This window comes from Populus alba, chromosome 19 (genome assembly GCF_005239225.2).
Source record: "Populus alba chromosome 19, ASM523922v2, whole genome shotgun sequence".
NCBI classification, from domain to species: Eukaryota; Viridiplantae; Streptophyta; class Magnoliopsida; order Malpighiales; family Salicaceae; genus Populus; species Populus alba.
In genome coordinates, this window is record NC_133302.1 from 12,726,887 (window position 1) to 12,742,917 (window position 16,031).

The following is a 16,031-nucleotide window of genomic DNA, read 5'->3' on the forward strand; positions in this document are numbered from 1 at the left end:
AAGTCACCTGACTTGTCCAAGGGGACTTTCTTGAGCATGATTAAAAACACTATTTTTAAATAAGTATTTTAAACTAATAGCTTAATTTATTATATGAGATTTTAAAATATAATTTATATTATTTTTTAATAGTAAAAATCTTTAAATTTTAAAACTTGCACATGCCCACATTATCTTATACTTAATTTTTATTAAATAAATAGATATTGACCCCTTTGTTATTAAAACTATAATATAATTAATTTAATAACTTAAATTATTAAATAAAATCTCATAATATAATTTATATTATTATCTTCCATCACCACTATTTAAATCTATCCTTCCACCGCAACATAAGACGCATGTAAGAGAATAGCTCATCAGACTCCCAATGCCTTCCATAGGAAAAATTAATATGAAAAACCCAGCTCAGAGTAGGAGCCAAGTCCAGGGACAATAGAGCAGCAAGTACACCATACAAAATACATCATCTATCTCTAAGAGAAAAAAAGGATACAAACCTACAAGGGCAGCACAAGCAAGCTAAAATCATAACTCCAAACCAAAACAAAGTAATTAAAAACATTTCACTACACAACCAGAAACTAATTTACTGCATCTTAATGCATCTTCATATTGTTCAAATCTTGCATCTTTTTCTTGCCTGGTTTTGACATGGGCAGCGATATATGAATGAACCCAAACTTTCTCCTTTGTGTATAGAACTGCTGCTTCTGCTCACCTCCATGTTTTTCAACTCTTGGATGAAACGTTAGATCCTCCCTCAGTTCATGAAGCATTTGACTCAAAGCCACCTTCTGCCTCTCTGTGCCGCCTTCTGCCGGCCTCGCTGCAACATATTCTTCCGCTCTAATCTGCTTCCGGCTCAGAACATCCCTCATCGAAACTGTGGTTCTCAGAACGGGCTTCGGGCCATCACCGATTAGATTGGGGTTGTTCGCTTCATTTAATGGAGAATCCTGCCGTTGATCGGGTGGATGCAAATGGAAATTACCGAGCCTGGTGTGATAAAATGCGTCCTGTCCCACTTGATCATCCTCTGGCATCCATTTGCGGATAGCCTCTTCAACAGCAACTTGCTTTCTATTGGCCATTTCGACTTTGTTCAGAGCCTCTTCTAAGGCTTGTTTGCTCAGTTTAACCTCTTCCGTTGCTTCCCTTAGCTTATTTAGAATAGACATTTTAGTAAAGTGAACTTCTTGCTTTGGAAGCTTCAAAGTTTCCACTCTCTTCTGGGAAAGCTCCTCGGCCTTCTGACCTTTAGGATTTAGAGGAGATCTTGCTTCAAAGGAGGGAACTTTCTCTGGTTCTGGCAAGGCATATCCCGGTGAGCTCTCATCAGTTGACAGAGCCTTGATTTCTGCCAGGGCAACAGCTTCCGCTGCTCTTGCTGCTTCTTCCATCTTCTTGGCTGCCAGCAACCTCAATTCAGCAGTTCTGATGTTAGTCTTGATGTTTTCAGCTAACATTCCTTTTAAAACTTCCGTTTTTTGGACTTCATCCATTTTCATTAAATGCCCCGGCTTGTAATCAGTTTCAACATCATCTGCAATATGCGGCTTCGTTCTTGCTTGCTTGAGCTCTTCCTCCAGAGATAACCCCCCTGCAAATTTTGATGTTAGCCTCTCACGGGTCTTTTTGAGTAAGGATTTCTCTTTCTTCATTTTCTTATTCAAAGACTCAACAGAAGTTTGAATCACCCCAAGGTCGTTAATGGTTTTACCAAGGTTCAATTTCGCTTGCTTCAACTCCATTAAGATCAGATCAGGCGACGCCGTAGGGCAAGGGCTTAAGCTTATTAACCTCTGTTCGCTGTTGTTGACGTGAAAGCTATAGTTTCCCTTGTTCATTTCTTTGATAGCAGGACTTGACATCGGTTCATCAGGAACTGCCATGCATCTAAGCGCTTCCTTTTGCAGCTGCTGCTTCAACTCTTCAACAACCCTTTTTGTCGTTCCAAGTTCTTCAAGGACATCGAGTGTTTCCAGTTCTTTCACAATCAGATGCTTCTCCAATTCTGCTGCTTGCTCCTCCACCTTTTTTATGTCGATATCCTCAACGCCCTGTAGCTCATGGTTATTATCTTAAAGGGAAGGTGCAGAAATACACCATGTGCAAATGGCAATGCATGCTTTGGATTTAGAAAAAATCAAAAAAATTAATTTAATTTTAAAATTTTGAACTAATTAAAGTATGTTTTGGATTTAGAAATAGAATTAAGTATGTTTTGGATTTAGAAATAGAATTATTGAGGTTTTAAGGATATTTTTTATGTGAAAAAAAATTAAAAATTTAGTTTTTAAAACCTATAGACTCTAATTTTCCGATCATCTAAGGTGTTTGAAATATATTCTAGTTGACCACAAATGACTAATCATCCGCTCATTGTTATGGCACTTGAACTTTTTTTATTTTTATTTTTTAAATTATTGAATAAAATTCTTTTAAAATAAAATTATTATAATGATAATTAAAAGATTATTCCTTTATTCCATGTTTGTATATATAAGATTATAACTTTTATGGTAATATTAAAAATTAATTAATGAATAATTATATATGAAACTAATATGAAGAAAAATATTAATTTAATATTTTTTAATAAAAAAATAATTTAAAAAACAAAAAACTCACATGATATCAAGAATTTTTTTAGAAGAATTTTTTGTTAGGGATTGTGACCTAAAATACATCGCCTCTTGTTTGGTTTGACGTGTCGTGCTAAATTTTTTTTTTCAGGTTAATGAAATAAAATGTGATCATTGTCACCTATATAATGTTTTTTTCTCCAATATCTTGATTTTGTACGTGATTCAACCAATAGCCATTCTTCATCTACCAACAAATTTTAGTTCCATAATACAAATTTATTGATATAAAAACAAATTAACGAAGAAATAACACATTTTTTCCCCTGTATTTTTGAGTTTAGCAATGGACAAATGGCTCATCGATCTTGCTCACACGCAACAAGAATCAAAACCTTAACATGACTCATTCTCAAACTGCCAATTGAAAACAATGCTGAAAAAATAATTTAAATTATGATCAATACGAGAAAATAAAGAAATGAATTACTTACATAACTTTCTCCAATCCTATAGTAATAAGGCACCCATGGCCCGCTTCCACCGAACCGTGTCACCGCCTCCTTGACCGATCCAAACGGAGGAGACGTGTCGATCTCTGCTCTCAAGCCAACCTTCCTTGTCCCCTGGTTACCTTCATTTCCATTCTGTTCGTTGCAAAACCTGAAATTCTCAGAACCCTTTTCGGACCTTATTTCCCGGATCCCAGGCGTGCCGGGAACCGCTTCAGCAGCAGAGTATGGAGGCTCAGGCTCAGTCATCTCCGCAATGGCAGGCTCAAGTTCAGCTGACGGTGTGTAGTGTTAAATGTAAAAGTGAAAGGAAGGGCTTTAATAGGGTCTAAAGAGAGAGCCATGATGGGCATGCAATCTTTAGAGTTTGTGTGTGATGATGGTGTTTGTGGTCCGACTCAACAACCCGGGTCGAAAAGCAGCGAGACAACCCGGGTCCACTGTCCACTCAGCTGAGTCTGGGCTTTCATCGTGTGGAGTTGTGTTCATGACATGGTGGAGTTCATTGATAAGAGAAATAGAAGAACAGGCAAACAACCAATAGAGAAACCACACGTGTATGGGTGTAAGTGAGATTGAGAGCCTGTTAGCATTTAACTAGCGCAGCGTGAAATGCGGATTTTACTTTGTAATAAAGTGATTCGGAAGGTGAAGCCATGATTGAAACTTTTCTTTTCTTTTTCTTTTTCTTTTTCTGTGCTTGCAGATGAATAAGTTGGGCATTCTCCTTTTCTCGCTGCTGGGTATTTATTTCTAAGGATTTTGTACTGCCTACAGGAAATGTTTACGGTGATTTTCAAACCTCGCAAGATTCAAGAGTGAACGCAGAAAGATTAACTTCATCGTATTTGGCACGTTCAAGAAAGATTTTAATTAAAGATATATAACTAATTTTAATTTCAATGTTTGTGGTGTTTTTATTTATTTGTTCTTGGGAGGATTTAACTCATTGTGAATTAATTTTCTTTTCATTAATATTTATAAATAGATTCTTTTTTTGAAAAACAAAATTGTATAATAAGATCAAAACTCATAATTCAGATAATTAATATTTAAAAAGGTATTGTTTATGCTAAAGCACCAAGGAAAAAAACAATAAAGGAGCCAATTAACCAAGTCAAACCCACCTTAAAAAAAAAAAAAAAAAAAAAAAAAAAAAAAAACAAGAATAGGGGATATGTTATCTCAATAAAATAGATTTTATGGCTTTGATTAGGGGTGATTATTTTCTATTTGGTTTGGTTTTTATCAAAAAAAATAACCAAATCAAATTTTTAAAAAAAAAAATTGAAACCAGTTCAAACCAACTAGTTTTGGTTCGATTCGATTTTTTTAAAGCAAAAACCGGTTTTGCTCAGTTTTTTTCTGGTTTGGCTCGGTTTTTATAGTTTGGCTAGGTGTTTTTCAGTTTGGCTTAATTTTTCGATTTAACTCGGTTTTGGCTCAGTTTAGCTTAGTTTTTTTTAGTCTGGGTTTGGTTTTTTCGGTTTCAAGTTTATAAAATCAAAACCGAACCAAATTGAATTGGTTTTTTAAAATTCTAATCGGTTTAATTGCTTTTTTTTTTATGGTTCAGTTTTTTTAATTTTTTTTTAAAAAAAAATTTTTTCAGTTTAATTAATTTTTTTAATTTTTTCTCACCCCTGGCTTCAATGGTTGATTTAATCGGTAAAGGAAAGATTTACTCAACGTAAAAACTTAGGTTCGAGTTCTCCAATATCTTCTTGATATCATGATATCACTATGTTCATTAATAGAGACATCCTAAATTTCAACCTCGACATAAACGTGGGGAGACCACTTTTAGATGTGTGAATATATAAAACGTAATATTTTCTTCATTGTATATGATAAAGCCTATCTATAAACCCCTCTTTATAGATTAAAAAAAAAAAGATGAAAAAATAAAATAAAAGAACATGCATGACAACTATAATTATACAATGAAAAACAACTCCATAAACTAAGCACCATAATCCCAGCACACAAGCCTCAACATCATGAAAAAGATTAATTAATACATTTATCCTTATACATTGATAGTATTCTTTCATATATTATTTTAAGAATTTTTCAATCTCATATGCCCTTGTATATTCATATTTACTCTTATATGCCTTTTTTTAATTTTTGAATAAAAATTCCCCTTAAACTATTAAAAGAAACTCCACTTTTCAAAACATGAAAAATTAAAACATTAATTTAAAAAAAAAATCAACAAAATCTAAAAAAAACCCAAAAATATGAAGAAAAAAAATGAAACTAGAAAAGTAAAAACAATTAAAATAACATATAAAAATATAAAAAAGATTTAAAATATGATAAATAATTTGAAAACCAATTTATTACAAAATTTATTTCATTAATATTACATATGAAAATATTTGAAGCCAAATGATGCAATACATATAGCATAAAATAAATTGAATGACAAAGCCAACCACTAAATGAAAAAATATATAGTAAGAATAAACTAAATTGAAATTGTATTTCTTACATTAAATTTGAAAACTTATAAGATTGAGTACAAAAAGTTTGATACTTAATGATGTCCTAAAAATCTAAGTAGTTTAGAAACAAAATTCTCAAACTAGATAATTGGTTAATTAACTTGTTTTAGAAATTCTTCTTAGCTAAGGCGGTTGGTAATTTATACTTGGTGTTTGGTAGGCTAACGAGGCTTATGGTAATACCTGGAAAGGCTCTTTTTGGTAGAGGCGAGAACTTTTTGATGCTTAAATAAGTATCATTTTAAAAAGAAAAAATACAATAATATTCCAGAAAAAAATGCTTTGAAAATATATATGCAATAGAGAATGAAGATTGTGCATCTTTGTTTTGAAGGTCTCATGATGTATTTATAGCTCATAAGTTTTGTCTTTTTTTATGGAGAAAAGAGGAAGTGTAACTTTATCTTTGTAAATTTTAAGTTGTATTGTGAGCCGTATTTCACTTATTTTTTTCTAGCTAAAAGATAGAGAAATGATTGGCCATGAAAGACTTTAATACATCTAATGGTCTTGGTGGAGTATAGACTTGTTTAATTAAGTTTATTTGTTGAGAAATAATTCATCTATGATTTTATATAAAAATCTATAAAATTGATAGTGTTAAACCCAACAATCTCTTGAGTCTGACTAGCACTGGATCCAACGTGCCTGGGCTAGGCACACTACCAAGCTCAATCGTGGTTGGGTCAAGCTAATGTCAGACCCATCTCCCGGGGCATGGTGCACTATTAACCCCAATCACGGCTGGGTTTGGATAGCTCTAGACCTAGGGTCATCCGCAAGTTCTCGGTCGTAATGTTAGAGAGTTTGTACACTCAATTTCTATTAGGTCCATCGAGCAATTTTACCTCCAAGGCTCCAACCATAAATTCGGATCGATATCTGGATTGGTCGAAAGATCATCCATGTATCTCTCCTTTAACCAGCTATTATATGCCTCTTGGAAAGAAAAATAAATTTATCAAATTTAAGGAAATAATAACTTCAAAAAAAAAAAATGATTGAAAACCAACATACCACAAAGTGCTAAGCTCGGTTATCAACGAACTGCCGCATCATTTTTTGGCCGTTATCACTCTATATATGCATTTCAACAAAAAGCTTCATTGGGCTTGACTCGTGTCCAAGAACCGTAGCCTATAATAAAAAAATATTGTCAATTAAATATATTTATAAAAAATGACTAATAAAAAAAATAGATGTAATAAGAAAAAATATCTTACCATCTGCTTCGCATGCGAAACGAACATAACATAGCTACCGGTTTACATGGTAACAGAACCATGAACACACCGGTTCTGGTTCTCCTTATTGGATTGTGATCATCGAGTGTAATGCACGAACATCATGTGCTAAATGTATTTTGCACATACAATCTCTAAGACATACGACGGTCTGAAATCATTTCCAAACCGCCACGTCATTCCAACTTGGAAGCTCCATTTCTTTCACATATTTTTTTTTCCTTTTTTTTACATCTTGTATGAAAAATCTCGCAATTTATATGGTATAAATTAATTATCTGTTAATAAATGAAAAATAAAATTTTAATATTTAAAATAAAAAAGTTGACCGTGAATGGTCTTTAACAGTAATGAGCTTATTGTTTTCCGTGGAAGGCTAAAGAAGAGAGTGGATATGTTTTTTTGGCTCCTCTTCTTCTTCTTCTTCTTTTATATAATGACCTTAGGAATAATGGATCTAGGTTTTTATTTTTATGTATTATTCTATTAGTTTTTATTTTTTATTTTTTGTAATAGCCTCCCCTAAAATATCTCCTTTTTTTTTTTGTACAACCGTTTATTTAAAAGCAAAGCAAAACAAACTTGTCTCCGCTTTATTTCTTGGTCTGGAAGCAACTAAAAAAAACATTGGCCCTCATCTTTTTCCTTTACATATTTGGTTTTCTTGTTCAAATATTTTTTATATCTTGATTTTTTTTATTTTGATTTTATTTGAAGAAAACAATGTTAATATTGACTAGAAAAAAAAAATCAATAATTTAAAATGAATAGGTTAAAAATTTAATGCGTCTAAGGTAGATTTATTTTGTTGCCTGCTTTTCATAGCTTTGCAAAAGAATTCCCATACTCATATAGTTATTTTTCATGTTTTTTTTTTTAAAAAAAAAAAAATTGGTGCCGGGGGACAATGTACTAGCTAGCACATGTACTAGTTAGCATGATAAAACTTCAACAATTTCATGTGCGTCGCCCGTTACATCAACTAATTAATCAATGTATCAATGTTTGTTTATCAAGAGAGGTGAGACTCTGCTTTTAAAGGTTCCTTTTATCAAAGGACATGAGTGTGTGCGAATATTGAATCTAATCTTTTACCATCTTGTTTTCGTAATTAATTAATCTTGAAAAAGGTAAAATAATAATAAAAAAATTAAAAAGAGGATAAAAATAAAAGAAAGAAACGTAGAAAACTTGAGTTTAGGGATTGACGATGAAAAGGGGATGCACATTTTGTGACATGAAAACTCTTATTATAAATTTTGGAAATCATACGCGTGGGCCAAAGTAAAAAAGAATAATCATTTACGTTTTGCACCTAATTTTTACTCCAATCATTTTCCATGATGAATTTCCTTTTTCTAAGTGCACTATTCCAACCAACCAACAATTAATTTTAAGATTGATTAGTGTATTAAACTTAGTTTTAAATAATAAGATTTTTTTTTAATATCTATATATCATCACATTGTTCCATAAATAATTTCATACCATATTTGATCCTCATTTTACGTTGGAGAGCACATATCATCACTTATTATAAGTAAATGAGACGAACACTCGAGACACAATGTTTTTCTCATTTTGCTCGCATTTAGTCATTTATATGATCTTTTCATAGGGACATATATCTTTTTCAAATTTATTACAGGTACATAGGTCTCTTTGTCTTTTCTTAGAATAATAAAATTACTAAAGAAACCCTATAGTAAAAAATAAACTTTATTTAAAGGGATTTTATAGAAATTTTAATTTTTACTGCACAATAAAATGATGAAACCACCATAGGGTCAAGAAAACTCAAATTGTCTTGAAGAGGCATTCTTATCTTTTTGATTTTCAATTTTTTTTCTTGGTTTTTTTATAAAAGTTTTGTTCATTTTCAATTTATTCATTCAATTGTAATTTCTTATATATAATATCCTTCAATTTAGTCTTTATTTTTTTATTTTTCTAATTTTTTTTTGTTTTTTTTATTAAAGTTTTATGAGCTTTCAATTTCATAATTCAATCAAAGTTTATGGTGTATTATTTTTTATAATTTGGTCTTCATTATTTTATTTTATTTTATTTTGTTAAATTTATTTTTCTTTTTAATTTAACCCTTCAATATAAAAAACTTGGTTGCCCTCTAATTTATTTTTTGTTTTGATTTTCACTCCTTATTCTTTTATTTGTGTTTTTTTTTGTTTTAGATATTTTTATGTGATTGATTTTTTTTTCTTGGTTTAATCCCTTAACGTTTGATTTATTAAGAATTAGACTTTGTGGTTTTTCCATTCATGATCTTTTGATCTAGTGATCTGAGTCACAAATTTGAAAAGTTAATATTGTTGACATCCTTTTTTTTACTCATTTTCTTTTTTAATTTCATCGTTCGCATTAGGTTTTATTTTTTTAATATTAGGGCTATAACTCCAGCCCTATATAGCTTATGTTTCAATTAATTTTCTTTTATTTTGCTTGTTTAACCTTTTCTAATATAATTTTTCTCTTAATTATTTGTAAGTATTTGATTTTTGAAAATATTATTCTAATTCATTTATGAATATATTTTTTTTAATGTTTTATTTAGATTAAACTTACTTTTAATTAATAAAAACATTTATGTTTAGATGATATTTCTAATGTGTGCAGTCTTGCATAATATTTTTCTTCTCTTTTGTTTTATTCAATTAATTTCATGTATGTGTCTGTTTCTTTTATCGTTTGGTGGAAAAAAAATAATTTTCATAAAACAAATTCGATAAACACAACTGATAAAATTTTCATGTTACGAGATCAAATATCTTAATTTATATTTGTCTCTTGATTTTTCCAGTTTTATTTTTAGTTATTGTTAATGGTTTTCTTTTAATTTATTTACATGGATGATTATTTATTTATTTATTAAAATGCTTACATGAGTTTTTTGATTTACACTTATAATCTTTTATGTAAAAAAAAGGCATCGATAAAGCCTATATATCCAATTTTTTTGAAAAGAAAATACACAAGTTGTGACGTAGCGCAGGTTAAGTAATTAGTTATTATTAAAGGCGTGGCAAAATTATTGCCACATCCATGAACACTATTTTATTGGAATATTTTTTGTTTTATGTTTTGTTTTTGTGTCTAGTTTTTTTATTTCAATTTAATCATTCAACAACTCTTTTTTTTTTAGTTTTTTTTTTTCAATTTCATAATTTTTTATTAGCTTTTAATGTATTTATCTTGATCTTATGACCCAAATCACATGTCTAATAGGTTAATTCGAGTTGATCCAGGTCATTTTTTTTACCGCTTTTTATATTTTTTATATTTAATCCTTTAACATTGGATTGGTTAGAAATTAGACTTTGTAATTATTTTCGATTTGCTTTCTATGAAATTATCTTGATCTCTTGGTCTGGATTACGGGTTTGACAGGTTGACCATGGTTGACTTTGTTTATTTTTTGGTTTTTTTTAACATATATTTTTTTTTAATTAGGCTTTGTAATTTGATTTTATTTGCAAATAGTTTTTTTTTTTAATAGGGTTAACCTAGGTCATGGGTTTAACAAGTTAACCCTCGATGACCTGTGTTGTTTTTTGTTCTTTTTTGATTGATTTTTTTCAATTATGTCCTTGAACATTGAAAAAATTAGGCTTTGTAGTTTTTTTCGATTTGCTTTTTATGAGATTGTCTCGATCTCATGACTTGATTGTTTAATTAACATATCAACTTAGTTTGACTTTTTTATCCTATATATATATATATAATTTTATCCTTTTAAATTGGGCTAATTAAGAATTAGTCTTCATATTTTATCTTTATTTGATTTTCTATAAGGTTTATTATGGTTTTATGACCCGGCTCAAACCAATATGTCGTGATCTTAATATTTAATAAAACAATATCATCCAATATGTCGCCATAGCAATATTTAAAAAATAAGTTGTTCAATATACATAATGTTTTGAGTTTAAGATTTATTTTTTTAATTAGAAAACAAATTAACAATGCTTGGGTTTTTTTATGTGAAAAAAATTAATCCAATCCACAACACAATACAAGCAAATGTAGTGTTATGCTATAAATTGTTTGATGATAAATTATCATTTTGTGATGCGAATAAATTTATTGATATGAAATTTGAACTATTACAATTATATTACAATCATAATTATAATTATAATTATAAAGAAAACTAAGAGAGATCGTGGTTTTGCTACAAACATATTTAATGTCCACTCTTAACTTTCATTATGGATTATAACAGTGTCTTTTTTATTATTTTTTTTCATTCTAGCCATCAAACTTTATTTTTTATTACATCTTTTTATAAGTTGATTTATAACCGTGTTTTAGCTTTATCTTTTAAAGAAAAAGAAAAAAAAAGCTTTAATTTGAAGGTGTTCATGCTACAATTTGAGTCATTGTGTTACAAACTTTTTCAAATTCTCTCAAATGCAAGTATGGATCTTCTAGGTCTAAGCCATGAAAAGAAGGTAAAAGTTGAATAATGCATGGCTTAAAATTGAAGTTAGATGCATTAGGAGGGAAAACTATATATGATGGTGCACTTGTTCTTATTGGATTCATGTAGTCTTTAAGTATTCTAACTCGATTATTCTCATTATGAAGCAACTGATTATCCTCTTCGATTATGTTTTCTAAAGAGGATGAAGATTTCTTACAAAGTTTATCACTTAATGTGTGTGACCAAACTCTCATAGAAGTGCAGAAGGAAAAAAAAAAAAAAGGAAAAAGAAGAAACAAAGAAAAATAAAATTAGAAAAAACAATAAAAGTGAAAAGAAAAATAAAATAAAATATATAATTTATAAAGTAACCTACTTGCACGACAATGATGCCGAAAACTTGACATGATTAAAAGATTGATGTCTTATCCCAAGTGTAGGAATGTCAAAGTAATAAATAACTCGGCAAGACCGGGGTCAAACCACATGGAAGGTCAACTATATAAAATTACAAATAATAAATGAAAAGGAGTTGAAAAAAACTTTTAAGATGAGATATTGATGTAAGGATTAAACAAAGATAAAATAATTGTCAAGGTTAAAGGATCCACCAATAGTATTTCAAATAAGTATAATATAAACTCTTTTTATTACTCAATTGGAAACCACATACAAAGAAGGTTCCAATTAGATTATAAATTATTAACATGATTATATTAATTATTTTATTTGAGTAATGCCAATACTTGTAAATGTGGTCAGGTATTCATGGTCATAACTTATGTTAACAACAAATCAAGTCCTTTTTATAGCACAAGTGTCGGTTATATCATACAGTAGGCTATGAAAGTGCCAAGTATTTATTGTATTAAGGGTTGTACAACACAAATCTAGATTAACCATTTAACAAGCAAGACATTAAGAATGAGTAAGATAACAAATACAAAATATGTTAGTATCAAACATTAAAGTCTATATTGAGTTTATATTATACTTATTCTTACATCATTAGTGTATCATTTTCACATTGATAAAATTAACTTAGCTAAACATCATGAAGAATCAAAACATAAATAAACAATATAAGAACATAAACATGATATAAGTTAACTAAGTATAGTAAAGAAAATGAAAAGCATAAACAAGAGATTAATATAACATAAAATAAAACTTGAACATTACAAAATATAAAGAGAGAAAGTGATCTTGATCTAAACACCAAGATGTCTAAATGTATGACAAATACCTTTTTTTATAGGCTAAAATTCAGAACTATTGATTTGATGATTAATTATTAAGTGAATAGCCACATTTTGACTTGGTGACAACCATTATCTTTTTGTTTGAATAAAACATTATTGCTAACATCAACATTTGAACATATAGTCTTTATGAAAGTTCTGGGAATTTGTCTCATGTTTCCAATAAAATAAAAATGAGCTTATTTGGATTTTTAGAATTTGAGATATGGGTTAAATACTGAAAAAATGTCTAAGTTGTAGGACAGATTCTGACTTATCTTTTGTTTCTACAATTTAAACTTGAAAACAACCATTTTACTAGAGTGTCAATGCCTTACTATTTTTAACTTCAAGGTTAAATTTATAATTTTATTGTATATTAAAATGTGAAATACCCGAAAAGATCATTTATTAGAGTTACATTATTTTTTGCTTTTAAGGGTAGCTATGTTATTTTACTATTCATAAACATGATAAAAAACAATTAAACCCCTAAATAATTATCAAACAGTAAATTGATCAAGTGAAAAATACCATTTTATTCCTAAAAGGCAATTACCTTAGAGTTTTGTTAAGAATAAAATCATTATTTTACTATTTCAATTTACAATAAATAAAAATATACTTTCTGTGAAAACCCTAGCGCATGTTAGCTTTTCTTTTAATGTACGGGAGTTATTATATGAGATTTGAATACCCAATTATTAACCATGGAATTTTTTTTGTTTTTTGTTGGTTTTAAATGAGAAGTATTAAATAGTGTTTTGAAATCCAGCTGACCTCGGGGTTTGACTCAGGCTTGAAATCGAGCTGGATTAAAAAAAAAGAAGAAGGAAAAACCTGATGTGACACAGTTGACCTAGTTAAGACCCGATAACAAACCCGTTGACTTTTTTTTTTTTTCTTACCAAAACGACATTATCTTGTTTTTTTTTTTTAAATGTTAACCCGGCCAACCCGGTCAAAATCCAGAACATGGGCCTTGAACCGGGCTGGCCATCGAACCGGGTCTTAAAACTATAATATTAAATATATAGTTGAACAATAAAACAGGTCATATTAAAAGCATATTAAGCACAAAGAAATCGGATCAACAAAAACAAATCAGGCCGAGGAATACCGCAGGTCAGAAGCCCATAAAATAAATATATAAAAAGAAAATATCGGAGCGTTTGAGTAGGGTTGGGTTAGGGCTAGAGAGGGAAAGAGGGATAGATGGCGAAGTTCAATGTTGTGCAGAAGAGAAGAAGAGCACAAATAGCCGAGAGCAAAAGAGCAATACATGGAGACCCATTAACTAAAAAGCTTAAGATCAAAGCTCAGCCCCACTCTGTCTCTGGAAAGCGCAAGCGCAAGATCTTAAAAAATCGGCGGCGAGTATGTTTTCCTTTTCTTTCCGTTTTCTTCAATTACTCTCAACAACTCTCTCTGTATAGTTAGGATTTTTTGTTATTTTCTTGTGATTATTTGCAGGAGCAGAAGGAGGCTGTAGACAAGGGTTTGGTCACTATGCAAGACGTCGAAATGGCTTTTGCGCAAGGTTTTTCATCTTTTTTGAGTTTTGTGTGATATTGATTTTTTTTTTTTACGGTTAATTACTCCTTCAAGTTGAAGGAACTGGAATTAGCGGTGATGTTTTTTTGACATTTTGATTACACTTAGTATCGACCGAGAAAAGCGATCAGATGATATTTGATGATTATGCATTTTTCAAAGTAAAGCAAATTATACTCTTTTTCAAGAAGTTGATTGTATTTTCTGCCCGCATAATCAAAGCGTTGCGCATTTCTTTTCGGTATTTAATGATTTTACGTGCTTCCTTTCCGTTCTTGTCTGCAGATTTAAAGCCACCACTGGCTTAACAACCCATGGGGCTATGATATTACTACCGAGTTATTTATTTATTTACTGGGGGTGTTAGGTGAAAAACAAATTTAGAGGGTTCTAGTGGGTTTAGGTTCTAGTGGGAATTTTTACTATGCAATAGTTTTGTTGTCTTGATGTAAATTTTTGTAAAGTAGTGTCTGTGCTTCAGCAATCAGTGTATTTGTATTTTGTCGAAAGCCAGGAAAAATAGACTGGATTGAAGAGGATAAAATAACAATAAAATTATGCTAATCAGATGGAAGTTTTTGAAATTAAATCTTGTTAAGAGTTAGGCCATTTATTTTAATCCGTAATGATAAAACCATACGAATGAGGGCAATACAATCCCTTTTCAGGTTTTAGAAGCTATTTAAAAGTTTTCTGGTCATGGCTCGTAATTTCTTATTGGGGTATTGAAATGTACATGGAAGTAAAATACCATTAGAAACATAGGAAAATTTTGATATCAATGCTGGCTACCTGTAAAAGCAATTTAGATATTCCATTCTTAAAAATAAAATTACAAAGAAAACAAAGATATTCCTAAGAATTCCTATTCTTGTGGGGTAAATTTGGCTTAATAACAATACGCGAAAATCTTGGACTGGGGATTCTCAGCACCTGCACTGTTTTATGAAGTGAATGCTTCTCCACATTTACCATTCTGGATAAAGTCAAGTTTCCATTTGGACCTGCAGAGTAGTTGTTAAAAATCCCTCGACAAGTGTTGTAGTTATTGCCATGTGATCTGTAATTTTTTGGTAGCAATATTTGAACCATGGCATGTTAATTTAATGGAAACTATATTGAAGCTTTTGCAAGTGTTACTGACTTCAAGCTTGCGTTGGTTTCTACTTAGGATATTATAATAATGCTGATGCAAGTTAATTTCTTAGGTGAGGGCACGTCCAAAGATGTCAAGAGGACACCAGCAAAATTTAACAAGGGCCTGAAGCTTAAAAAGCAATTGAAGCGCAAAGGTAAGTCTGTTTGGCAATCGAAGTTGCATATTGCTAATGCCGAGTGATCTTGCACTTTGCGGTCATTTTTTGTTTTCATACTTTGATGTTGTGTAATTCTGTGACCACTGTTCTTTTGCTTCTCAATTCATAGGTAAGAACAAAACAAAGCCTAAGCCAGCTGCTGAAATTTCAGTAGATGCCATGGCAGAATGAGAAATATGAGGAAGCTGTGGTATGACAATAGATGGTCTGTTTTTTGGAGGACGTAAGTGTAGACCTATTTGCCTTATCATGTGTACTCAGGTGTAAAATTTCTAGTCCAGAACTTTTGTTGGCTCTTTCATTTTATGACTGAAAAGTCATGGATCCGTACGAGTTTAGCTAGTAGTAAGGGGAAGGCGAGCGGAGTTTGAAACTCTGAAATGAATGTGTTATGATGCTACAGATTGTTTATTAGGTATCTTCCATGCGCCAAGGATATTTTTATCTAGCTGTAACAATATTTTTCAACTAGCATTGAATTGAATTTTGTTGCTATGTGAAATTTGCTATGCTGCCGAGGACTCGAACCCAAAAAACAAGAATTACATTATTTTTTAATTATACCGTATGAAATGCCATAAAAAGTAGTTTGGGTTGTTTTTATTCGAATAGATTTTAGGTT

At 30.4% G+C, this 16,031-nt stretch overlaps 2 protein-coding genes across 3 annotated transcripts; one reads left to right on the forward strand and one right to left on the reverse strand.

The window, feature by feature from the left end:
• Positions 1–347: 347 nt before the first annotated feature.
• LOC118042924 (WEB family protein At2g40480) lies at positions 348–3,406 on the reverse strand. Of its 2 annotated transcripts, XM_035050689.2 has the most exons (3): positions 3,086–3,405; positions 1,727–2,066; positions 348–1,606 (listed from the first exon to the last, which is right to left on the reverse strand). In XM_035050689.2, the coding sequence occupies exons 1-3, from the start codon at positions 3,350–3,352 to the stop codon at positions 603–605; spliced, it is 1,611 nt and encodes a 536-aa protein (XP_034906580.1). In that variant the 5' UTR covers positions 3,353–3,405; the 3' UTR covers positions 348–602. The 2 variants fall into 2 exon arrangements, with proteins under 2 accessions (XP_034906580.1, XP_034906579.1); XM_035050688.2 differs by having other exon boundaries at positions 348–2,066; positions 3,086–3,406.
• A 10,295-nt stretch (positions 3,407–13,701) lies between these two features.
• Positions 13,702–15,918, forward strand: LOC118042925 (uncharacterized). The gene is made up of 4 exons (XM_035050690.2): positions 13,702–13,916; positions 14,013–14,079; positions 15,302–15,385; positions 15,519–15,918. The coding sequence occupies exons 1-4, from the start codon at positions 13,755–13,757 to the stop codon at positions 15,578–15,580; spliced, it is 375 nt and encodes a 124-aa protein (XP_034906581.1). The 5' UTR covers positions 13,702–13,754; the 3' UTR covers positions 15,581–15,918.
• Positions 15,919–16,031: the final 113 nt, after the last annotated feature.